Raw genomic sequence first — 25,711 nt, forward strand, 5'->3', positions numbered from 1 at the left:
CAAGTGCAGCGTAGGATTTACTGCCAGCGGTCCGGAAAAGGTTAAAGCGGATTCCAGGTGAAAAACTAACTATAGCAAGTAACTTGTTTATATGTCTTATCTAAAGTTTAAATGGTTAACACAGTAAAGCTAGCTGTAAACAGCTTCAACAGTATGATTATTGTGATTAAATGAGAGCAGCCATATTCTGTTTGTCATTACACAGGCAAGCTGCTCTGCATTTCCAACCCTCAGCCTATGAAACCTCCACTCCCCTCATCTTCTCTCCTCCCCTTTCCGTCCCCTTTCCTCTCAAGTCTTGTGCATGCTTCAGCAAAAGCCTCCTCCTCCCCAGGCTGAGCTGCCATAAGCACTTGTAGCACAGGTCTCAGAATACCTAGGCGCTGGAGTAGCTGAGGGTGTGGGTGCATACATTTACATGTAATTAGGTAATTAGGTAATAAATAAAATTAAAAAAAGCATTTAGGAGGAAGAATGAAGGCAGCAAAAGTTTGTCTTGGATCCACTTTAAAAGGAAACAAATATGGCAGCCTCCATATCCCTCTTGCTAAAGTTGCACTAATAGTAGTGTTTAAATCACACACCTGAATCATGCATGCAGCAAATGCAATCTTTTGCACTGTAGACAAGTGACTACAGGCGCCTGATGGTGGTGGGGGGGCTCACTCCCCTGCCCTAGCGCCTCTCTCCTTTCCTATGCTGAGTCCCAAACGGAGTGTAAATGAGAGTTTACTCACCCGGCTCTCGGCATTCCACTGATGAAATCTCCCTTAACCTCCTGAGCGGTATGGACGAGCTCAGCTCGTCCATCACCGCCGGAGGCTGCCGCTCAGGCCCTGCTGGGCCGATTTTCTTCAAAAAAAAAGCAGCACACGCAGCCGGCACTTTGCCAGCCGCGCGTGCTGCCTGATCGCCGCCGCTCTGCGGCGATCCGCCGCGAGCAGCGGCGAAAGAGGGTCCCCCCAGCCGCCCAAGCCCTGCGCAGCCGGACCAATCAGTTCCGGTCAGCGCTAAGGGCTGGATCGGAGGCGGCTGACGTCAGGACGTCGGCTGACGTCCATGACGTCTCTCCGCTCGTCGCCATGGCGACGAGAAAAGCCAAACAAGGCCTTCCTTGTTTATTCTGGGCGCCGGAGGCGATCGGAAGAACGCCTCCGGAGCGCCCTCTAGTGGGCTTTCATGCAGCCAACTTTCAGTTGGCTGCATGAAATAGTTTTTTTTTTATTAAAAAAAAACCCTCCCGCAGCCTCCCTGGCGATCTCAATAGAACGCCGGGGAGGTTAATACTTGACCTTAACCTACTTAATACTGAGAGTACCTCTGGCTACCTAATGCTAAGGGACACCTAGCTATCTACGACAGGTAAGAGAGAAGTGACAGCTGGGTCAGTCAGCACAAATGCAGTGCAGGTCGGCAGGGGTTTGTGGGTTTCTTAAAGGGCAAAGTTTAGGGTGCCAGGACATCTGTACCTATAGGCTCCTGTGAAGTAAATCCGGGGCTAGTTGTAAGTAAATCTAAAGTCCCTGAGTGATCCCGGGGTAACAAAAGGAATAACCTATGAATATCAGTGCAGGTAGGAGGATTATCTCTGCACTACATCCAAGTACAGTAAAACACATACTTTTATTGAAAATCTATTAAAAAGACATGCTGTAAGACAGATGCCTCACAGCATATCTTGTCAACGGATATTCAATAGAAGTATGTGGTTTACTTGGATGTGGTGCAGACCTACTCCTCTTGCAAAGCTGTACTGACCCCACTGGTACATGAGGTAGGTCATTGCACATCTGATTGAAGATTATCACGAGTGCTGTTCCAACCCCTAAGGCCATCAGTGCAGGAAGGCCATTAAAAAAAAAAAAAAAAAAAAAACCCTAACAAGTTACATCAAATGGTTATTAGCTCTTCCTAAGGGCATATACAATGTATCATATGTAGTAACACTTAAACAATAACATAGGGAACTGCACGCTAATGGCGAAAACTGTGAGATTGTCATAACAAATCATGATAGCAAAACAAGTGAGCTCCGTAAAGTCCATGAGGCAATATGTGTAGGTGAGAGTAGAGTTTAAAGATCACAGTGAAAAATAATGAGATGCAACAAAATATATTGGGTTATGAGATTCTTAATAAAAACCCCTTGACTACAAGTCTCAGCGTGACAGAGGATCAGAGAAATATTGCAGACCACAAAACTTTGAGTTCAACCAACGGAGTGAGCAGTGTTAGGGCTGGTGTTTTTAAAAGCTCCCGCTAATGTTATCTAATGTGTGTGCGCATACTTGAGCAATGTGATTTTGTAAAAATCCCCCATAGCATTGCATTAGCAAGAGCTTTTAAAATCACTAGCGTTTAAAAAGCTCTTGCAGTGTGCACCAGCCCTTATACCTGTTCTACTCAGACCAAGGCTTTAAAGAGAATCTGTATTGTTAAAAATCGCACAAAAGTAAACATACCAGTGCGTTAGGGGACATCTCCTATTACCCTCTGTCACAATTTTGCCGCTCCCCGCCGCATTAAAAGTGGTTAAAAACAGTTTTAAAAAGTTTGTTTATAAACAAACAAAATGGCCACCAAAACAGGAAGTAGGTTGATGTACAGTATGTCCACACATACAAAATACATCCATACACAAGCAGGTTGTATACACCCTTCCTTTTGAATCTCAAGAGATCATTTGTGCGTTTCTTTCCCCCTCCTGCTCTCATGCACTGAAGTTTCAGGCTGCTCTTTTCTTCCTGCAAACAGCTTTGCCCTTGTCTGAATTTCCTCAGTATGTGAAAGCCCAGCCAGCTCAGAGGACACTTTATCCAGCTTGTAAAAGATAAGAGAGCAGAGAGAAGCTGCATTAATCTAAATATCACACAGGCAGTGTGCAGAGAGGGGCCTGAAAGGGGGAGTTCATAGCAGAACCACAACACTGAAGAACTTGGCAGCCTTCCAGACACTGGCCGACAAGTCTGACAGGGGAAAGATACATTGATTTATTACAGACTGTGATAGCAGAAAGTGTTGCAGTAAGCCAGAACACATTAGAATAGCTTTTGGAACTTGTAGGATGATAAAAAACAGGATGCAATTTTTGTTACGGAGTCTCTTTAATACAGGTCCTTGAAATCTAGCCAGATCGCCCATATGGTCACAAAATGTTATCAGAAGCAATCTGCTGCTCTATGTACATTATCTCATCCAATGCCTCCACCCATCTCATGAATGAAGAAGGGGATGAGGAGTGCCAAAACCTGGCTATAGCAGTTTTTGCAGCAGACAGACAATGGTACAACAGTGACTTCTTCAATTTGGCAAAGGAGCCCAGTATCATAGAGGGAAGCGATATCTCAGACACTACTCAGTCAGTACTATAGATATGGATATAACAGTGTGAAATTAAAGCGGAGCTGAAGATACAAAAAAAAAAAGTTTCACTTACCTGGGGCTTCTGCCAGCCCCTTGCAGCTGTCCTGTCCCGTGCCGGTCTTCAACGATCTTCCGTTACCCCGCCGCCAGCTAGTATGGGTTTCTCGGACGGGCCACTGCGCAGCTCTGGCCACACGTATCTTTGCTTGCATTCCTGTCCACAATAGCATCCGGCGCAGACGCAAGACGTTATTGCGAACGGGAGCGCGAACAAGGCTACTCGTGGCAGGGCTGTGCAGTCGCAGTGGCCCGTCAACTTAAAAGTCGACCAAACTGAAACTAGCTGGTGGCGGGAGAGCGGAGGATTGTGGTGGACCAGAGCGGGACAGGACAGGACAGCTGCAAGGGGATGGCAAAAGCCCAAGATAAGTGAAACGCTTTGGTTTTTTTTATTTTCAATTCCACTTCAAGGCCCAGAAGATTCTTGACATTCTAGTATTCCCACTAAAAGTGAAACTGGGTCCCGTAAGCTTTACCACACCTCCAACAACCTGTTGACACTTCTTTAGCGGTACATTTTATGGATATGAAAATACACATCATACACCTCTTACCGTATGTCTTGGAGAGATTTTTTGAACAATGAATTCTGCTAAAGAAGTGATAGATTCGTCATTGCTATATTTCCCCAGTCGAAGACTCACAAAATGCTCAAATTCTATTGGATCTTTTCTTATCCTCAACGAAATTCCTATATAGTTCCCAGCATGTTCTATGGCACTTTTAATGATTTCATCTCTTTGTTCTGTTGCAAACAAATGCTGAAAAATAAAACGAACACAAAGTTAAACATGACTGTGGATTATTTTGTAATTATTTTAGTGCTGTCTTAGGGCTCAAACCCACTAGTAGCCTTTTCTAAGCACTAGTGATTTGAGAAACATCTTACTAATGCAATGCTATGGGGGATTTTTATAAAATCACATCTCTCCAGTGAGATCACCCCGATAGCAGTATATTAGCAAGAGCTTTTCAGTTCACAAAGAGTTCAAAAAAGCGCTCCTAGTGGGTTACAGGCTTTAAAGAATGAGCCTGCCCAAAATATTGAGTTATGTGTGGCAACTAGAAGACAGGGAAAGCATTATCTGAACACAAGAAAATCAGCATATGGACACGAGGACTTGGGTGAATGAAGGGAGGAGAGTGCAAAGAGGCAGGCTGTGACTGGGAGCACACTTTGCAAAATTGCATGTATTTTTCAGTAGTGCACTCATGAAAAACGCATGCAATTCTGCAAAGTGTGCTCTCCGCCATAGGAAATCTCCTCTGCGTAGCAAGCAGCTGAAAAAAATCCAACTTATCAGATCATATTTGACAAGAGCCAGGTGAAGCTTGTATGGATCTAGGACCTCTGCATACAAATACTCGAGCAGCAAAAATCATCATGTCTCTCTACATTTGCCAATTCCTTCAACAAACAAAGGCCTGGACTTCAAAGAATTTACTTACAATGCACTAGAAATGTTGACTTACTATGCTCTTCAAATGCAGTGCTCAGATATTTATCCTGTCTCCCAACTTTTTGAGAAAAGAAAGAGGGACACCTTTAAAACACTCCACTGAAGTACATAACCTGCCGGCCTCGGTCAAAACACCTCTTATGCTGGGAGTCAAAGATCGGAAAGAGGGTCCATCCAACCTCAAGTATCAAGTCCAATCATGCAGAACCAATCTAGACTCAACCAGTCGGCAAACCAGGAAATTCTAAAAATGTTTCACATTTATTTGCAGCGGTTATATAGTACATACAAATAAGCACGACGTTTCGGGCGTGGAGCCCTTTATCAAGTGACTTGAATTCGGAATTCTAATGAAGTCTAATGACTTCAGGTGTGACCGTGTGGATAGGGGGGGGGGGTTAACTTACCCAGAAGTCTTCGGGACGTCTGTGTTCCATTATGCCTCATAGGCGCAACGAAAGCTGCGTTCCACCACTCACTACCGGACGTCCTCCTTCCGGCTTGAAAGAGGAAGCGCAGTAGTGAGTAATGCAACACTGCTGTCATTGCGCCTGAAACGCGTAATGAAATGCCGACATCCCAAAGACTTCTGGGAAAGTGACCCCCCCCCCCTCAGCCCGTAGTCAAACCTGAAGTCATTAGACTTCATTAGAATTCTGAATTTGAAAGGCCATGGCTGCCAACTATTACAAAAACATTTCGACCTACCTCACATCTAATGTGACTGTACATATTTGCCAATTCAGCATAGATCTCTTCCTAACCACTATGGCCAGCATTTACACAGCATTACCGCATGTGGTAATACAGAAAACAGCCGTTTTTTCAGAGCATTTAGTGAAATGTCAATTCACTAAATCTGTTACCGCATGACAAGCTGAAATTACCGACCTGTGCGGTAAATACCACAACACGTCAGTAAAATGTCAATTCAGAGAGATTAGAAGATGCGATAAAGCCCACAAAAATGTGCGAAGATGACCGGCAGCTTTGATGTGGCATAAACCATTTTCTGCATGCTTTCAGGGTATGACATCCCAAGAGTGACAGGAGCACAGAGCCAAAAGGAACAGTCTTTGTCTCCTGCTACACCCTTTGATAGGCCGTGACCCATTCTCGGGAGGAACAGGCGTCTCTACCCTCCCCAGGCAGCAGAGCAGAGAGCCCACCACAAAAGTTTCCCCTGCAGCCCCCAGACGTTTAACCATTTAGGTTTCTGTCTGAAGATGCGGAGGAGCTAGTGGGGAAATCAGCTAAGTATGGCATGCTTAATGTTTATTGAGAGTTAATCTAAACTGTGGCTATTAGATAAAACGTTAATAAAGGTTAATAGAGACTAATGGACGGATTCAGAGGGAGTAGAACAAACATTATTATAACGTACATCTAAAGGAATTCTGGGGATGCCTTTTCATATTGTAATGCCGTCAGTAGTAGAATAGCATGCAACTGTTACCGCACAAGTCTTTTTTGGTAAATTACCGAACTTCTACAGCACCTATGTAAATCTTTGTGAATGCTTAAAAAATGAAATATACCGCATTCGGAAATTTCCCGAGCATGGTTTTTTTTTTACCATTCAAAGCTTTGTGAATGCAGCCCCATGTAGAAAGCTATATGCAGCAGAACACTACTATTCCCTGCAGTGTCCTCACAACAATAAGATGTCCCCATTTCCTGCTGCATCCTCTACAAAACAGAATAGAAATAAAGAGCCATGTCATTCAAAAACAGCGAGATGCTTCTTGTAGTCAGCAATCATTTTATTATGGGTAATCGGCCACCATCATCATATTCCTATGGTGGAGCAGTTTATTGTGTTCCTTAAAAATACAAGCTCTTACTGGCATCATGGAAGGCAAACTATGTGACAGACATGGTTTTCTTTGCTTAAATGTACAATGTTTAAATATGTACTAAAAGCATCCGTGAAGCAGATTTACAATCCCCAGTTGATGTTGTTTTTTTTATTCAATTTCTCTGGGCTGCACAATAAGCATAATACTGAAAATTACAGGAAACAGAGAAAATAATGTTATAACAATATTAGCAATGATGATATCTGTATACAACAAACACCAGACAAAATAAGGCAGTTTAATGACTTCACTAAACATTACTAAGCACAACATGTAAGCTTTCTGTAACGTGGAAGCCAGCCCCAATGACACCATGCCCCCCCCCTCCCCAATGACACCATGAAAGCAAACAAAATCTGCCAAAACAGCCACAAAAAACGCTTTGGTGTAAATAGAGAGATCACAATCCCAGTGCTTTGCGATTGCAAAACAGTTAATCCGTTTCTATATCTGTGTATAAAAAAAAACAACAAAAAAAACCCTCAAATCTGACTTCCTTCTTCAGCCAATCATTTGTGTCGGGTGTGCAGATATCAGTGTGATGGAATGTAGAACATTTTTTAGTTGATACAGGACAACTTGGGTGACACAAATAAGCACTTGACCAAGTATCTAAAAGCACAGTGAACATATCATGAGGACCAAGTAAGGAAATAAATTGTACAGTTTACAGTGGTGGCATTTTACTCCACAGCATTCAAACAACCAATCAAATGCAAAGGAATAAAAAAATGTAAACTTCTCTACACACACCTGGATACTTGAATTGAATAGAGAAATGTCTCTGCTCTTTACTACTCATCATCTTTATTAAAGTGGACCCAAATTAAAAATATCATAAATGAAATCCATTTTCTAAATTATAATAATAAATAGCAGCCTTTGTTCAGCTGCATGATGCCAAATATAAAATATTTTACATTTATTGGAGAAACCCCTCCCTTCCTTTCAAATTGCCGGGACAGAATCCAGCAAACTGGTGAAGTAGATGGTGTCCAGCAAAGGAGGAATTGCTAATGGCTGCCCCCAGTATAACCCTAGTTATGAAAAGAGAAGGGTGAAAAGCATGCACTGAAATGCTCATAGGCTTGAAGGAGTGTTTATTTATCTTTGTATGTGTCAGAGTGGTGCAACTAAATATTTTGAATTAAAAAAATGTTTGGTTTGGGTCCGCTTTAAGTCGACCCTACTTCCTAAATATGTGGCACTCAAACTCATAAAGAGAGTAAAGGAGTAATGAATGTCATGCATAGTACATGTCACTTACCAGGCGACTAAAGCCTCCATAAAGAATGCAGAATCCTCCCTGGTAGTCAGAGAGCTCCGCAAAGCCTTCAATATTTCGATAGTCATAAGAGCAGATGACCCGGTTTGTTGATGGATCAATTTGGTCTATTCCCCCAGGAGTCACTTCCAGAGTGACAGATTTCCTTGTATCACTCCAGTGATGTTTATAGCAGTTATACCTCTAGAGTAGCAGAGAAATACAGATTAATAATCGTTTAACCAGTAAGTTTTACTTAATAAAAAAAAAAAAACAGTTTATTTTTCATCTTGTTAGGCCTGATGCACTAACTTTCGGTAAATTTGTTTGCAATTTTATCATTACTAAAGGCAGGGGAGTATTTTGTATTTATACAGCACCCACATCTTTCGCAGCACTGTACTGTCTCTCAGAGGAACTCACACTCTAATTTCTACCATAGTCATATGTCTATGTATTGATCATGTGGTGTATGTGTCGTAGTCTACGGCCAATTTAGGGGGAAATCAATTAATTTATCAGTATATTTCAAGAATATAGGAGGAAACTGGAGTGCCCAGAGAAAACCCACACAGATACGGGGAGACCATACAAACTCTGTGCAGATAGTGCTCTGGCTGGAATTGCAACGGTGGAGCTAGTGCAACAAGGCGAGAGTGCTAAACCACTATGCCACCGTGCTGCCCAGTATCACCATACGATTAGTGCCACACGTTTCTATGGTAACACGTGGTGTGTTATTTACACACACAAGCATTGCATGTTGCGCTTATTGCATAACACGTGTTACTCCTGAAGCTTTGGTACTGGTAAAATTGTTGCGCGCAAACGTACTGAAAGTTAGTGCATCAAGCACTATGTTTGTACACATATTGGCTTGCGGTATGAAATGAATTTGAAAATGTTTCATTTCTAAGACTTTACAGTTCTGATATTTCACATTTATATAATGCTGGCATCTCCCACAATGCTTTACAGAGTGAAAAGTCATATCACTAATTGTCGTTCAGATGAACTCCCAATCTAAGCCCTACCATAGTCACAGTCAAATATTCCTACAAGTCATATTTAAATACGTACCCTTCCAGTAATCTTTCCTTCAGAAAAGTCTGTTCTGAACCGCTATTAAAACAGAAAGGTAGAAAAAAAAAATGAATGTAAGTTATGTAAATTCTGTAACTAGAGTGTATCATAGATCATAGAGAATTTACTGACCGTGAAGACAAACACCATCAAACGAACACAATCACAAATGTGTATGCAAATCATCTGCTTCCAGACAAGAAGCATGCCCATTCAGCAAATATCTTACCAGGGCTTCAGTCAGAAGTTCTGTTCTGTGATCCGTGGAAAATTTTAATGTTTCAGATTTCCTCCCACTGCCCTTCCGAAAAGTAAGAGCAAATTCTGACCCTTGCCCTTTGCCCACAGGGCTGATACCGCAAATGTCTCCATAAGGCCACTGAGACATGAGAAGAAAAAAATAAAGACGCATTTAGACTTTGTCTATTATGTGCATACCAGTGTACAGTGTAAATATTAGAATATTGTATTAAAGCAATGCTGAAATAAATCAAATAAACACACTGCATAGCATGTCCTCTTCAAAAAAAAAAAAAAAAAAAAAAAGGCTCCTTGTGTAATACTGTATGCCATATTAGAATTGTAAATCAGTTATAAGTCAAAGAGATAGGGTTTAATTTATAAAGCAAAATATAGTCTTCAATCTTTAAAGGTCAGATGTACTTCTAGTATTCTATTGCTTACCTGGCTTCTCTAAGCATTCCAAAACATCTCCAGGTCCTGCCACTTCCATTTCTGTAACCTAGGCAGAATTTGCCCCTAACCTGGCATACAAATCCAACCACCATACCTCACCTTCCTACATCTTAGAGCTCATCTAGAGATACTTGCTCAACCTGCTCCTCCAATGCTCTATAGATGTTCTCCCCTTTGTACCACTTGCTCACTTGTGAGGCTCCAGGATTTCTCCAGAGCAGCCTCTTTTCTATGGAGCTTACTCCCTCTCCCTCATCAGGTTCATCCCCACCTTCAACTCACTCAAGCAGGTCTTAAATACCCATCTGTTCACCACTGTTTACGTGCCATCTTTATAACTTCAACCCCCACCCTTGGACATACTTCTCCCCCCTTGTGTGTCCTTCTCCCTCCACCCCTTAGATCGTAGCCTATTTGGCAGTGTCCTCTGTCCCGTGGACTCTTCACCATCACCATATAGTCTCAGTGACTTGTCTGATCTACTTATCCCTACATTGCAATCTGTGCACCATTGTCCTTGTGTATCATCATGTAATGTTTTAATGTCGTGTATTGTGTACAGCACTGCATAATATGGTGGTGCTTTATAAATAAAGTTTGATAAAAATAATAATAATAATAATGGTCGCCAATAACTACAAGTAGTAAATGTCACTTCCATGCTGGAGGGCCTAGTAGCACTATAAGTAGTAATGTACTCTATGTGAGTTCCAACGGCTCTTTCGCTGCAGTGCTACGCAGTATTAGAATTCTTCATAAGAATAGGTAGAAGCCTGTTTACAAAGCAGGTCTAGAACAGCAAGCTTCATCCTCTAGCTCAGGGGTCCTCAAACATTTTTAACAAAGGAGTAAGATAACTATACTCCAGTATAGGAGGGTCAAACTACTGGTTTAGGCTACTTTCACAGTAGGACGTTGCATTTGATACGGCGTTAAAGGGGAACTTCAGCCTAAACAAACATACTGTCATCAAGTTACATTAGTTATGTTAATTAGAATAGATAAGTAATATAATCTCTTACCCACCCTGTTTTAAAAGAACAGGCAAATGTTTGTGATTCATGGGGGCTGCCATCTTTGTCATGGGGGCAGCCATCTTTTTGGTTGAAAGGAGGTGACAAGGAGCAGGAGACACAGTTCCAACTATCCTGTGTCCTAATTACCCCTCCCAGCTGCACACTCTGGGCTTCAAATGTCAAATTCAAAATGTCAAAAAAAAAAATTGCACCAAAACAGCAGAACGAGAACAAAATCAGAAATCCCATCATGCTTTGCACAGCATCAGGGGAAAAAAGCCCGGGCAGTTTTCTTCTGTGCAGCTAAAAATGAGGCTTGTATAAGAGAAAAAAAGTTATGATGCTGTGAAACTGTTAAAGAAACACAAAGCCTTTTCAGTGCTGCTGAGTCGATTTTTAGTCCGGAGGTTAACTTTAAGGTCGCACAACGCAGCTGTAACGCTAAGCATATACACTTTCACAGTGCAACGTTAAAGTTGCACGTTAGAAAATGTATTTACTATGGAACGAAAACGGCGCATGCGGATCATTTTTAAAAAGAAAAAAAAAATATTACTGAGCATGTGCAACACAAGTAACGCAGCAAATTTATTGCTAAATGCACAGCATGCAGCACTTTCTAATAGCGCTACACGTTACACACTAACGCAACGTGTGCACTATGAATGTCGCACAGACTTTCCATTGCTGTGCGTTACTCTGCGTTAAAATATTTTATAACGTGCGACTAACGTCACTCTGTGAAAGAGACCTTATAGTGATGATCACAGATATGCAAATTGTTCCTAGTTGATGCAAATTTATGCAAATGTGTTTAGCTTGAAAATGGACCAATCAATTCAAACTACATACATTTGCATAATTTCAGAACAATTTGCATCTTACTGATCATCCCTACTGGTTTACTGTGTTTATTTTGCTCAGTTGTATGTACAGTTCCCTGTCTATGACTCACTCTGAGTACTTTTTCAGAGACTTTGTGCACTGTGCTGACTCTGTAGGATGGTTAGTCTGGCAGCTGGAGTAAGCCGGGTCAGCCAGCCTTACCATCATGGGACTACTGCTATTTTACTCAGTTCTAGTGAGGTCCAACTTTCTAAGGATGTTCCCCTATACTGTATGCAACAACTCAAATGAGCCCTAATTTGACAAAACAGCAGCTGACTCAATGGGACATAGCTGTCCAGTTTGCAGTCTCACCGCTAGCTTAATTATGATATGCACATTTCAGGTGTACCTTAGTAATACAAAACCCTGTCTTTCCTCTAAAATAAGACAATCCCCCGAAAATAAGACCTAGTGTCAGAGCCCCCCCCCCCCATGCTTGCCTGCTCGTTCAGCCGCCCACTTTACCTAATCTGCTCCCGCTCCTGGCCCCCACCTTTAAGTCTGAATCCCCCTGCAGTTTATGCTGGCACAGCGGTGCGCACACTAGCAGAGACTTGCAGTGAAAGCAGCTACGGTAATGTATCCAGTAACAGTGCTGCCGTATACAGGAAGTGACCTCTGTTTAACCAGTTCACTCCCAAGGGTTTTTACCCTACCGGACCAGAGCAATTTTCACCTGTCAGTGCGCCTCCCTTTTATTCCCTAATAACTTTATTACTACTTATCACAAGAAATTGATCTATACCTCGTTTTTTTCGCCACCAATTAGGCTTTCTGTGGGTAGTACATTTTGCTAAGAATTTTTTTATTCTAAATGCATTTTATGGGAACAATACAGAAATAATGGAAAAAAAAAATATTATTTCTCAGTTTTTAGCCATTATAGTTTTAAAATTAAACATTCTCCTGTGGATAAAACCAACACTTTTTATTTGTGCAGTTGTCCCGATTATTAAACCGTTTAAATTATGTCCCTATCACAATGTATGGCGACAATATATTATTTTGAAATATAGGTGTTATTTTTCTGTTTTGTTTGGTTTTTTGTTTAAGCCACAATTACAAACTCCTATGTACTAAAATAAAATTAATTTTCCCTCAGTCAACTATTTATTTATTGATGTTAAGCTGATTTTTTTTTACAAGTGGTTTTTTTTAAGGGGGGGGGGGGGGTGGAAGTGTAATTTATTTATTTTATTAATATTGTCTATTTTACATAGTATGTTTGTGCTTGTACGTAATATACTTTTTGGCCACAAGATGGCGCTAGTGAACACTCTCCCATTAAGGAAGTGATCACTTTTTTTTTTTTTACACTTTATTAAACTTAAAGGGGTTCTTTCGCGAATTATGAAAAAAATAAAAAGTGGTTTATGCATAAACTATTAACATCCTTTTAATATAGTGTAAAAAGTTTTTCAAAAAAATGAATGGTTTCCTCAAAGCAACATGAAATGTAAATGACAGACTGGGAGGCTAATCCATTTGATAGGGTTTTTTTTTTACTTGCATTTTACAAACATAACTGCTGCCTAGTTTTCAGTTGAGTAATCTATTGCCATCAGTTGCAGTTACAGTGATAACGGCTGATCTCTGCATATTTTCTTCTTGTATTCACACACACAGAGAAAGGACCCACCCCCCTCCCTCCCCTCCCTGCAGGAATGGCTAAAGCACATGCCGATAACTATTCAGTGAGTACGTTAAATGTTTACATAGTTGCCCGGCAACCAGACGGCATCTGTGCAGAATAGTTCCTATCTTCTGCAAGCGAGCAGTTCAGTAAGGGGACACACTACAGCTGATAGCAGATAACTCGCTTGCAGAAGATAGGAACTATTCTGCACAGATGCCATCTGTTTTGATGTACTCACTGAATAGTTATCGGCATGTGGTTTTTTGTTTAAGCCACATATGTGCTTTAGCCATTCCTGCAGGGAGGGGAGGGAGGGGGGTGGGTCCTTTCTCTGTGTGTGTGAATACAAGAAGAAAATATGCAGAGATCAGCCGTTATCACTGTAACTGCAACTGATGGCAATAGATTACTCAACTGAAAACTAGGCAGCAGTTATGTTTGTGAAATGCAAGTAAAAAAAACACCCCTATCAAATGGATTAGCCTCCCAGTCCAACATCCGTCACTAATTACATTACATGTTGCTTTGAGGAAACCATTCATTTTTTTGAAAAACTTTTTACACTATTTTAGAAGGATGTTTAATAGTTTATGCATAAACCACTTTTTATTTTTTTTTTATCATTCGCGAAAGAACTCCTTTAAACAGTTTCCTGTTTTATGAATGGAGGTGGCCGCTGTTCGCGGTCACGTCCATTCACTTCAGGCATTGCGATTGGGTAGAGGACGGTCCTCTTCCCCAATCACTTAACAAGGCATCCCGACGGAAAACGGCGGCGGTAGCGGTGCGGACACGTGAGGAGTGGCGGCGGGAATGCGCGACGTATTAAAACGTCATGTTGCCGTTAATAGGCTAAAGCATGATGTTTTAATGTCATTAAATGGTTAATTACTGTCATGCTGTTACTGGATACATTACCATAGCTGCTTTCGCCTCAAGTCTCTGCTGATGTGCGCACCGCTAAGCCAGCATAAACTGCAGGGGGATCTAGACTTTAAGGTGAGGGCCAGGAGCGGGAGCAGATTAGGTAAGGTGAGCAGCTGAGCGAGCAGGTGAGCATGGGGGGCTCTGACTATATACAGTGGCTATACAGGGGGGTCTGACTATATACACTGGCTATACAGGGGGGTCTGACTATACACTGGCTATACAGGGGGGTCTGACTATACACTGGCTATACAGGGGGGTCTGACTATACACTGGCTATACAGGGGGGTCTGACTATACACTGGCTATACAGGGGGGTCTGACTATACACTGTATACACTAGCTATACAGGGGGGTCTGACTATACCCTGGCTATACAGGGGGGTCTGACTATACACACTGGCTATACAGGGGGGTCTGACTATACACACTGGTATACAGGGGGGTCTGACTATACACTGTATACACTGGCTATACAGGGGGGTCTGACTATACACTGTATACACTGGCTATACCGGGGGGTCTGACTATACACACTGGCTATACAGGGGGGTCTGACTATACACACTGGCTATACAGGGGGGTCTGACTATATATACATAGGCTACAGGTGGGTCTGACTATATATACACTGGCTATACAGGGGGATCTGACTATATAGACTAAAGGGGATCTGGTTACCCCCACAAAATATAAGACCTCCCCGAAAATAAGCCCTAGCACACATTAAATTGTTAATTACTGTCATGCTGTTACTGGATACATTACATTACCATAGCTGCTTTCGCCTCAAGTCTCTGCTGATGTGCGCACCGCTAAGCCAGCATAAACTGCAGGGGGATCTAGACTTTAAGGTGAGGGCCAGGAGCGGGAGCAGATTAGGTAAGGTGAGCAGCTGAGCGAGCAGGTGAGCATGGGGGGCTCTGACTATATACAGTGGCTATACAGGGGGGTCTGACTATATACACTGGCTATACAGGGGGGTCTGACTATACACTGGCTATACAGGGGGGTCTGACTATACACTGGCTATACAGGGGGGTCTGACTATACACTGGCTATACAGGGGGGTCTGACTATACACTGGCTATACAGGGGGGTCTGACTATATACACTGGCTATACAGGGGGGTCTGACTATACACTGGCTATACAGGGGGGTCTGACTATACACTGGCTATACAGGGGGGTCTGACTATACACTGGCTATACAGGGGGGTCTGACTATACACTGGCTATACAGGGGGGTCTGACTATACACTGTATACACTAGCTATACAGGGGGGTCTGACTATACCCTGGCTATACAGGGGGGTCTGACTATACACACTGGCTATACAGGGGGGTCTGACTATACACACTGGTATACAGGGGGGTCTGACTATACACTGTATACACTGGCTATACAGGGGGGTCTGACTATACACTGTATACACTGGCTATACCGGGGGGTCTGACTATACACACTGGCTATACAGGGGGGTCTGACTATACACACTGGCTATACAGGGGGGTCTGACTATATATACATAGGCTACAGGTGGGTCTGACTATATATACACTGGCTATACAGGGGGGTCTGACTATATATACACTGGCTATACAGGGGGATCTGACTATATATACACTGGCTATACAGGGGGGTCTGACTATATATACACTGGCTATACAGGGGGATCTGACTATATATACACTGGCTATACAGGGGGGTCTGACTATATATACACTGGCTATACAGGGGGATCTGACTATATAGACTAAAGGGGATCTGGTTACCCCCACAAAATATAAGACCTCCCCGAAAATAAGCCCTAGCACACATTTTTAATGTAAAATTAATATAAGACAGTGTCTTATTTTCGGGGAAACATGGTAACTAAGTGAGGGATAATGAACACTGTGTAAAGCAGCACCTAAGACATTACAGTTACAAGTTTGTCACTTAATAAGGTTATTTCACTGTATAAAAATAGGACAAGAGAGGCTTTCACTACTATTCAACACAATCTTCTCTCAAACAGAAAACTGACCTCAGATTAACTTCTGGCAACCAATCACAGTTGGTTTCAATCTTAAGAGTGGTATTTGCAGTCTTTTCCTGGTCGGTCTGCATCACATGCACAGTGACTCAGTAAAAAAGAATGACAGCGCTCCTCTCATGTGGCTCAATTCAATACCTGCAAAAAATTAAACATGCTCCACATAGTGCATTACTGTATATATACATAAAATCTCGTTTCTCCCAGTGACAATGAGTGCAGTACACGTGATCAATCAGTGCTAAAACCACAAATCCAACTTCCCAGTATATTAGCCGCTCACCGGACAAAATCCACCTCACATCCAGGTGGGTCTAGCGTTTTTTGTGATCAACCAATGACTAGGCTCTCAAGCTCTTTCTTTCCAGATGATAAAAGTCAATCCTAGTGAGTGTCGCGCTTATCGGGCTGATTGACCCAGCGGCTATCCCTCATGTGGCGTCGGCGTCCCGCTCCTCCACCGTGGTATATCCGCTAGTTTTAGATCCCGGCCGGCAAGTGTTTCCGCACCTCGTGACGTCAGTCGCACCTGACTCCGCCCTACGCGTTTCGTCCAATGGACTCATCAGGAGCTGACGTCACTGGTGCGGCCGACGTCTTTTATGCATCTAAGTCCCCCCTCTCCCTTGATGGAACGCATTTGCGTCATATGGAGGCGTAATTCAAATGTCGCTTCCTATTTTGTTTTTCCCTTCACTCAACTTTATTAGGAGGATTCCCCCCACTGACTTTTCTTCTTTTTGTCGCCATCTAGTGACTTATTTGCTAACTGCACTTGCTTTCTTGTTTAGTTGGCTGGAAAATTAAAAGATTTGTTCCCTCTTAAGCATACCTAAAAACTAAATAGCCCACTGTGCTCGTGGTGATCTATTGCACATTTGCTGCACCTCCTGACCCCTTGTGACACCTCCTGACCCCTTGTCACAAGGGGTCAGGAGGTGCAGCAAATGTGCAATAGATCACCACGAGCACAGTGGGCTATTTAGTTTTTAGGTATGCTTAAGAGGGAACAAATCTTTTAATTTTCCAGCCAACTAAACAAGAAAGCAAGTGCAGTTAGCAAATAAGTCACTAGATGGCGACAAAAAGAAGAAAAGTCAGTGGGGGGAATCCTCCTAATAAAGTTGAGTGAAGGGAAAAACAAAATAGGAAGCGACATTTGAATTACGCCTCCATATGACGCAAATGCGTTCCATCAAGGGAGAGGGGGGACTTAGATGCATAAAAGACGTCGGCCGCACCAGTGACATCAGCTCCTGATGAGTCCATTGGACGAAACGCGTAGGGCGGAGTCAGGTGCGACTGACGTCACGAGGTGCGGAAACACTTGCCGGCCGGGATCTAAAACTAGTGGATATACCACGGTGGAGGAGCGGGACGCCGACGCCACATGAGGGATAGCCGCTGGGTCAATCAGCCCGATAAGCGCGACACTCACTAGGATTGACTTTTATCATCTGGAAAGAGCTTGAGAGCCTAGTCATTGGTTGATCACAAAAAACGCTAGACCCACCTGGATGTGAGGTGGATTTTGTCAGGTGAGCGGCTAATATACTGGGAAGTTGGATTTGTGGTTTTAGCACTGATTGATCACGTGTACTGCACTCATTGTCACTGGGAGAAACGAGATTTTATGTATATATACAGTAATGCACTATGTGGAGCATGTTTAATTTTTTGCAGGTATTGAATTGAGCCACATGAGAGGAGCGCTGTCATTCATCTTTCTATGAACTTTGCTGAACCTATTGATAGCGAACACTCTTATCGAGACTTGTTAGAACATTTGAACTGATTGGTTTGGGGCAGGCGCAGTTTGTTTGTTAAAGTAAAAAAGAATGGAAACTCTTCAGATAGTGGAGACATTCTATTGAAGATCACAGCAATGTGTTTTTCACAAAGAGAGCATTAATCTTAGAGCAGTCCTTTGAAAAAATGCTGTGTCTTGTATGATAAAAGCAGCCGCCCTGTAATAAACTGTTCCTTTAGTAGTACAGTGGAAAAACAAACTTTTGGGAAAAAAAATCAGGAAAATATGGAGAGCCGGTGTCTTTCTCACCAGTTTATAGCAGTAAATGTTGGGGAATGTGCAGTACAGCTCAGCCTCACAATGACCCTAAAGAGGCGTATGACGTTACAGCAGGGTTCAAACTTATTGCGATTTGTGAATGTGAAAAAACACACTCACCACAAAGCTAATGAAAGTCAAAGGAGAATTGCACTTCTGCTAAATTTCATTAATTTGCATTTGTTTTCGCATGCACAAAAAAAAACTTACACCTTGCAGCATAAATTTGCACACCGCATACACATTCCCATTGACTTTCTATAGCTACAGTAAAAAAAAAAAAAAAAGTGTGAGAAAATTTGCATACGAACACAAATTTGCACATGAAAAATATGTTCGGTTTTGCGTTGTGAGCGCCCAAATCTTGGCTCTTAACATAGTGAGGCACTTGATTTGACCTGAGGAAGTGGGCAGGGACCCACGAAATGCATTGCCATTGCTATTAAAGTTCATTTTTATATGAATTTGTCTTTATTGAGGTAAGCCACTTCAAACTTTATATATTTTATTGTTTTAATTCATGTTATCCTTTTCTGGGTGCCTTTCAATACTGTTTTTGCACTGTATAACTCCTCCGGCTCAGGGTAGGGAATACCCTTTTACGGACACCTAGGACTATTTTCTCAAAAAGTGCGCCCGCACCTGGCTAGCCTGGACCCAGAGTGGAGTCGGGTTTATTGATCTCCACCTTACTGCAGTGGTTGTTTGCCCCTTTGCAACCTCCCTTTGTGAGTATCCTCTGTTCATATCGTTTTGCTTCTTTATTATTATTATTATTATTATTTATTTATATAGCGCCAACATATTCCGCAGCGCTTTACAAAGCACAATAAGACGACAAGGGGAACATAGATACAACTAACAAATATACAGCAGAGTTCCAAGCAGCACAAATATTGTTACAAAAACAGTAAACATTAGGAGGATGACCCTGCCCTTGCGAGCTTACAATCTAATGGGTAGTGGGGGACACACTAGGTAAGGGGGTGGAGGATGGATGAGGCAGTGATTCTTTGCCTCTGATTACATTGTGACAAATAAGTAAATAAAGGGCTATAGAATGTTATAAGCTTGTCTGAAAAGGTGTGTTTTAAGAGTGCGTTTGAAGATGTCCAGGTTTGGAGCATGACGTACAGGCTGTGGAAGAGAGTTCCAGATAAGGGCTGATGCTCGTGTAAAGTCCTGGATGCGAGCATGAGAGGAGGTGATCAGCTTAGAGGCCAGGAGAATTTCTTGGGAGGAGCGAAGGTTGTGGGAGGGACAATATCTTGAGATTAGTGAGGAGATGTATGGAGGAGACAACTCGTGGAGGGCTTTGTATGTTAGAGTCAGGAGTTTGAACTGGATCCTCTGGGTAATGGGTAATCAGTGGAGAGAACGGCACAGTGGGGCTGCATCGGAAGAGCGTGTGGAAAGGTGAATGAGGCGGGCAGCTGCATTTAGAAGGGATTGGAGAGGAGCTAGCCTGTTTTTTGGTAGGCCACAGAGCAGGGTGTTGCAGTAGTCTAGGCGGGAGATGATTAAGGCATGAACAAGCATTTTGGTGGCCTCTTGTGTGAGGAAGGGACGGATACGGAATATATTTTTGAGCTGGAAATAGCAGGTGGTGGTTAAAGAGGCAATGTGAGGTTTAAAGGAGAGCTCTGAGTCAAGTATAACCCCCAAGCAGCGGGCCTTAGTGGTTGAGGTTATTGGGGTGTTGTCTACCGTTATGGTTGCAATTGGTGGGGGTGTAGATAGCAATGGTGGAAAAATCACAATTTCCGTTTTAGTCATGTTGAGTTTGAGGAAGCGGGAGGACATGAATGCAGAAATGGCACGTAGACAGTCGGGGACTCTGGATAGTAGTGAGGACAGGTCAGGAGCTGAGAGATAGATTTGGGTGTCATCCGCATAGAGGTGATACTGGAAGCCAAAAGAGTTAATTAGTTGTCCCAGGCCACGGGTGTAGATTGAGAAAAGAAGTGGCCCAAGAACAGAGCCTTGAGGTACACCAACAGACAGTGGGTGTGAAGAGGACTTGGTGTTAGAGAAGGAGACAGTGTAAGAGCGTCCAGAGAGATAAGAGGAGATCCAGGAATGTGCTTGTCCCTTGATTCCTAAAGATGACAGTGTCTGCAGAAGCAGAGCATGATCAACCGTGTCAAAGGCAGAGGAAAGGTCAAGGAGTATTAGAATGGAGAACTGGCCTTTGGATTTAGCTACCAGTAGGTCATTAGCAACTTTCGTGAGGACAGTTTCAGTGGAATGGTGTGTGCGGAATCCAGATTGAAAGGGGTCAAGTAAGGAGTTGGTAGAGAGAAAGGCAGACAATTCTGAATGGATGTGACGTTCCATCAGTTTAGAAGCAAAGGCGAGACAGGACGGTAGTTGGATAGAGAAGTTGGATCAAGAGAGGGTTTTTTGATTAGTGGTGTGATGATAGCTTGTTTGAATAAGGAAGGAAAAGTGCCAGTGGAGATAGAAAGGTTGAATAGAGTTGTTAGAGCGGGATTAAAGGAGGAGGAAAGCTGGGGGATTAGATGAGAGGGAATGGGGTCCAGGGCACAGGTAGTGAGATGCGCTTTGGAGATTAGGGAGGAAAGACACTGTTCACTTAGTCTGGTGAAAGATGTTAGAGTGGGAGACTGGTCTTGTGGAGCGGGGGGAAGGCAGTTAGTGGTGGGTGAGGGTGCAGGCGGACAGAAGGAATTTATAGGTGACGGCTGTGCTGGTAAAAATGGTTGCGCGTTGAAGCTATTACGTATTGCATCAATCTTGCTTGTAAAGTATGATGCAAAGTTGTCGGCTGACAGACATGTGGTAGGGGGAGGAGGTGGGGGACGAAGTAGGGAGTTAAAGGTGTTGAACAATTGTTTTGGGTTGTGGGACTGTGAGGAAATGAGCGAGGAGAAATAAGACTGCTTAGCAGAAGTGAGGGCATCCCTGAGCTCCTGCATAGTTTGTTTATAGTGATTATAGTCTTCTACAGCAGCGCTTTTTCTCCAGCATCTTTCTGCCACCCTATCATTTGTGACATACTGCACCATTTGGGCTCGAGGTGTCTCTGTGCTTTTTTGTCCCAGGGTGACTGTTCACCCTCTACTTTGTCTTCTCTTGATCATGCTCCCGTGGCTGCAGTTAACAGACTTAAACTGTGCAAGCGCAGGGTGCTTGATTGAGATAGGCACATGGACCCAAACTCAGTAGCCCTGTGGTCACGGACAGCAGCAACCTGGAGAGCAGCGACACTATAGCAAGGGACATGATACACCGTTAGGGGCTGGAAGAATCCCCAGCTAAATGAATCTAATCCCCCGTCCCCAGCTCAGATATCCTTTAAGGTGGCTATAAACAATTCAGCCAAAATACATTTTCCAGGTTTTTTTTCCATAAACATGATTAAGTGCATAGAAAAATGTATAGTAATTTTGATCCTTTTAAAAAAAAATGTATTGTACATGTATGGTATATTGCTTACATTTTTTTAATTATTTGGTCAAGCGGAAATATCTATTAGATTTTCTGGTCGCCAAACGAGAAAAAAAAATGGAATCGTATATAGCCACCTTTAGGTTGAGTTCACACTACCGTAGGCCTGATAACAGACCATTTTCTGCAACGGACACCAACACACATGTTGAGGAATCCCATGTTATCTGCAGGGTCCTTTCACTCGTGTCCGTTTAGAAGGCAATATAAAGTCTTGTCTTGCAAGGCTTTTGTAAAAACTGCAAGGAATACAAACATGTCATAGAGAGCATATTATGTACGAGAAGTCCGTTACAACGGACAACATGATTACATGAATGTATACAGCAGATCAGACATCAGATCCTCTGTGACTATCTATGCTAGGAAGTAGGAACCCAGCATAAATGTGAGTCTAACCTTATATTGCTGGCAGAAGGGTTTATGAAATAAGTGCATTAATATATTGTCCAAATAGATTACAGGTATGTGGTAGTGGTGTGGTGTGGAGACCGCTCAACTTCAAGTAGGGACAGTGCCAGGGCTAGGATTGCCAATCCAGTAACAGCACAGAAGATACAAATGCCCGCACAGTGTCCATTCAAAGTCTCTTTATTGCAGACGTATCCAAAGCTTGGAAGGCATTAAACAACTGACATGTTTCAGACTGATGTGGTATATTATACATGCAATTAAGTTGCTAACTTTTTTCCTCATGCCCATCCCTGCAGAAAAAAAAATCTGGAGCTTTCATAGTGATCAGTAAATCAAAGCCTCTCCCAAGATGATCACTGTGCCCTCACTGTCAGGGGATCCCTTGGTGCCTAGTTCCCAGTTTGGGGCTTCATTGGTGGTCAGCAGGTCCTCTTTTCCCAGTTACAGGCTACCTTGGTGCGTTCTCCCAGTTTGGGACTCAATTGATGGTCAGTAGGTTCTCTATTCCCCAGTTCGAGGTGTCCCCTTTTCTGTAGTGATGAGCAAAGTAATTCTAAAATGTTATGTAGCCCACTCAGGAGGCAGACGTTTGGATTAACAAATGAAAGCTTTGAGAAACTGGTTTACTTAACCAGCAGCTGTGTTAATAATTCAGCGATCTTCTGCCTTTTGGATGAAGCTAATGAACATGTTCGGATAATTTTGTAGTCAACACTGCTTCCATATTAGGAGCTTTCTTGTCATGTCAATGTGCCCCTTTTCCAGTACGGGTTATGGCAGTCAGTGGGCGCCACCCTTTCCAGTCAAAAGCTTCTTTGTTGATCAATGGGTGCCCCTAAACCGGGCAGAGGTTTCCTTCCTGGTAAATGGATTCCACTACGGAGTTAGGGGTTTTAATGATGGTCAGTAGTTGATCCCTCTCTTGCTATGAGTTTTTTGATACTCCGTACTTTCCCTAGTTAGAGGCTTCTTTTCTGGTCCCAAAGCACACCTCCTTACTAAGCGGCTGCCTTGGTGACCCATGGAGCGCTCTCCCAGTCCCTTGAAAAAGAAGGTCTTCTTTGGTAGCCAGTTTATCCTGGTCTCTAGTCCTCTCCCCTTTTAGGGGTCCCGGTGACCAGGGAGATCAGCAGACAGCTTTTTCCTTTCACCATATTAAAGCGTGATTAAACTCAGTTTTTTAATACACAGAATGACTTCTACATTGATTAAAATGTATATAAAATAAAATCATTGCTTGCCCCCCCCCCCCCCCCCCCCCAAATAAGATACAGGAGACTGTGTCTGCTTGAGCCTGCAGTTCCTTATTTCCAAAGCCGAGAAAGAGGCAATATTTTTTTTCTGTGACTATGATTTTGGGAGTGACTACAATTTTTGGAGCCACTACATCTATTTGGAATTTTCAAACATACATATTGATCTGATACTTGCTTTAGAGAACAATGTGAAGAAGAGTGCAGTAGCGGAAGTACGCAGTCACTGGAATTTGATATTCGAGTAAGTAGTCCCCACCCTGTACCAATGGTTTTTTCAGCCTGCGGCAGCCATCCTCAATTAATTAGAGTATTATGGCCGTGCCCAGGGAGGTCTCAACCAGTTAATATACTGATGCCCTAAAGTGGAAACGTTAGCATTGCCATTATACCTAAAAATAAGGACATAAAAAGCACTGATTTTCTTCATGAGGACATTTTGGAAGGAGCCTTTAGGAACTGCTAGTGCCATGATAGATCATTAACGGAACCCTACTATCAATTTACTTTTACTGTTGGAAGCATTACCATTTTATGTGCATATATTACATTTTTTTCAAGCCAGATTACATAGGTTCTATTTTTTTTTTTTTGCATCTTTCTATGTTGTAGGTCTTGTTTGTTTGTATCTCTAACTCCTTTCGGCAGTAGCTCCTTCTCTTGGTGGAGTTAAAATTGCAGTGTTCGGGTCAAATTTACAAACCACAGAAATCCACAGTGAAGGCTGAGCCCCCCTTCTAAGAATGTAAGAGCGAAGAGCACCCACTGTGTAGCTTGTTATTATCAGGGGACAGTATTCAGCTAACAATTCATCTTAGCACTTACTGCAACTGTAACCATATAAACACCCAAACAAGTCTACACTAGGGGGGGATGTATTGTCCTATTGTAAAGGCTCCACATCAGCTCTGAAAGTGACAATCTTCTACAGGCAGGCAGAATGGAAACGTGTAGAAGAAAAAGAGGGGGGAGAATAGCTAGATGATTAGAATATCAATCATAAGACAAATAAAAAAGACATGAATTATGGAAATGCATAGGGTGAAAATAGCTACTGTATATGATTAGTATACCTTTAGACATAAATACTGTAAATAGAAGATACATAAAATAGGGAAGTACAGATATATTAGTACTTAAATATGAAATTGTGTTTTACAGTGGTAACTGGCCAAAGCAGGCAGGCACAGTTTGCAGAAGGTACTAGAGGGTGGTGACCAGGTTACATTTACAATTAACTTACACAGCTTGCAGGAGGTGCTGGAGGGAGGTGTCCAGGTTACTTTACAATGTATTTATTTACACAGTTTGCAGGAGGTGCTACAGGTAAGTGGACAGGTACTTTAACAATTATTTTAAACAGTTTGCAGGAGGTGCTAAATGGATGAGGCCAGGTTACATTTACAATTAATTTAAAGTTTGCAGGAGGTGCTATATGGATGAGGCCAGGATACTTGTATAATGCATTTACACATTTTGCAGGAGGTGCTAAAGGGATGTGGACAGGTTACCTTTACAATTAATACTCCAAATTAGCCCTCTGCACTCCACCTTGATTTAGACAATAAACTACCAGTCTGAGGGTTCAATTTGGAATGTCTGTAGTAAAAGTAACTTGGTCACATCCTTCCAGCACCTTCAGCAAACAATATAAATGGAGCCTGATGTGAGATTGGGCATTTCATATTTTCAGCTATTGCATTGGATCAAAATACAGAAAAACAATTATTACATCTAAAATAGATAAACCCCTTTTTTATGAACTAACACCAATGCTTCAACTATACAGACTATGAGAATACATACCTGATTAGTAACTTCAAGGGTGGTTGGGTTGTAAGTTGTAATGGCATGTGTTCCCACTGAGAATACTCTTTTATACCTAAAAGAAAAGGTTAACGCCATTGTTAATAAGTTATATAGGTTACACAAGCTAATACTAATATCAGTTCACTGCAGAAAAATATATTGCTACATTAATCATGTAAACGCAAAACATATTTTTATGGCACAAGTTTCTCTTGGCGTTGTCAGAGGTACTTGGGGATGTTTTAAAGACTTACACCTAGCTCACATGACTTTGTTTAAAGGACATCTGAAGAGAGATGGATATGGAGGCTGCCATATTTATTTCCTTTTAAACGATACAAATTACCTACCTGTCCTACTGATCCTCTGCCTCTGATGCTTTTAGCTATAGACCCCGTACAAGCAG

The 25,711-nt window shown here is 42.4% G+C and overlaps 1 protein-coding gene across 3 annotated transcripts in view; it reads right to left on the minus strand.

Moving 5' to 3' along the window:
* The window catches only part of DNAJC13 (DnaJ heat shock protein family (Hsp40) member C13), a 295,032-nt gene that overhangs the window by 188,353 nt on the left and 80,968 nt on the right, over nucleotides 1-25,711 (minus strand). For all 3 annotated transcript variants that reach the window (XM_068236264.1, XM_068236262.1, XM_068236263.1), the window contains 5 exons: nucleotides 25,303-25,378; nucleotides 9,319-9,468; nucleotides 9,087-9,128; nucleotides 8,010-8,210; nucleotides 3,978-4,184 (listed from right to left, as the gene is read on the minus strand). In XM_068236264.1, the coding sequence (XP_068092365.1) occupies nucleotides 3,978-4,184; nucleotides 8,010-8,210; nucleotides 9,087-9,128; nucleotides 9,319-9,468; nucleotides 25,303-25,378 (676 nt within the window). The remainder of the gene's footprint in view (nucleotides 1-3,977; nucleotides 4,185-8,009; nucleotides 8,211-9,086; nucleotides 9,129-9,318; nucleotides 9,469-25,302; nucleotides 25,379-25,711) is intronic.

Source organism: Hyperolius riggenbachi, chromosome 5, assembly GCF_040937935.1.
Source record: "Hyperolius riggenbachi isolate aHypRig1 chromosome 5, aHypRig1.pri, whole genome shotgun sequence".
In the NCBI taxonomy this organism is placed as follows: Eukaryota; Metazoa; Chordata; class Amphibia; order Anura; family Hyperoliidae; genus Hyperolius; species Hyperolius riggenbachi.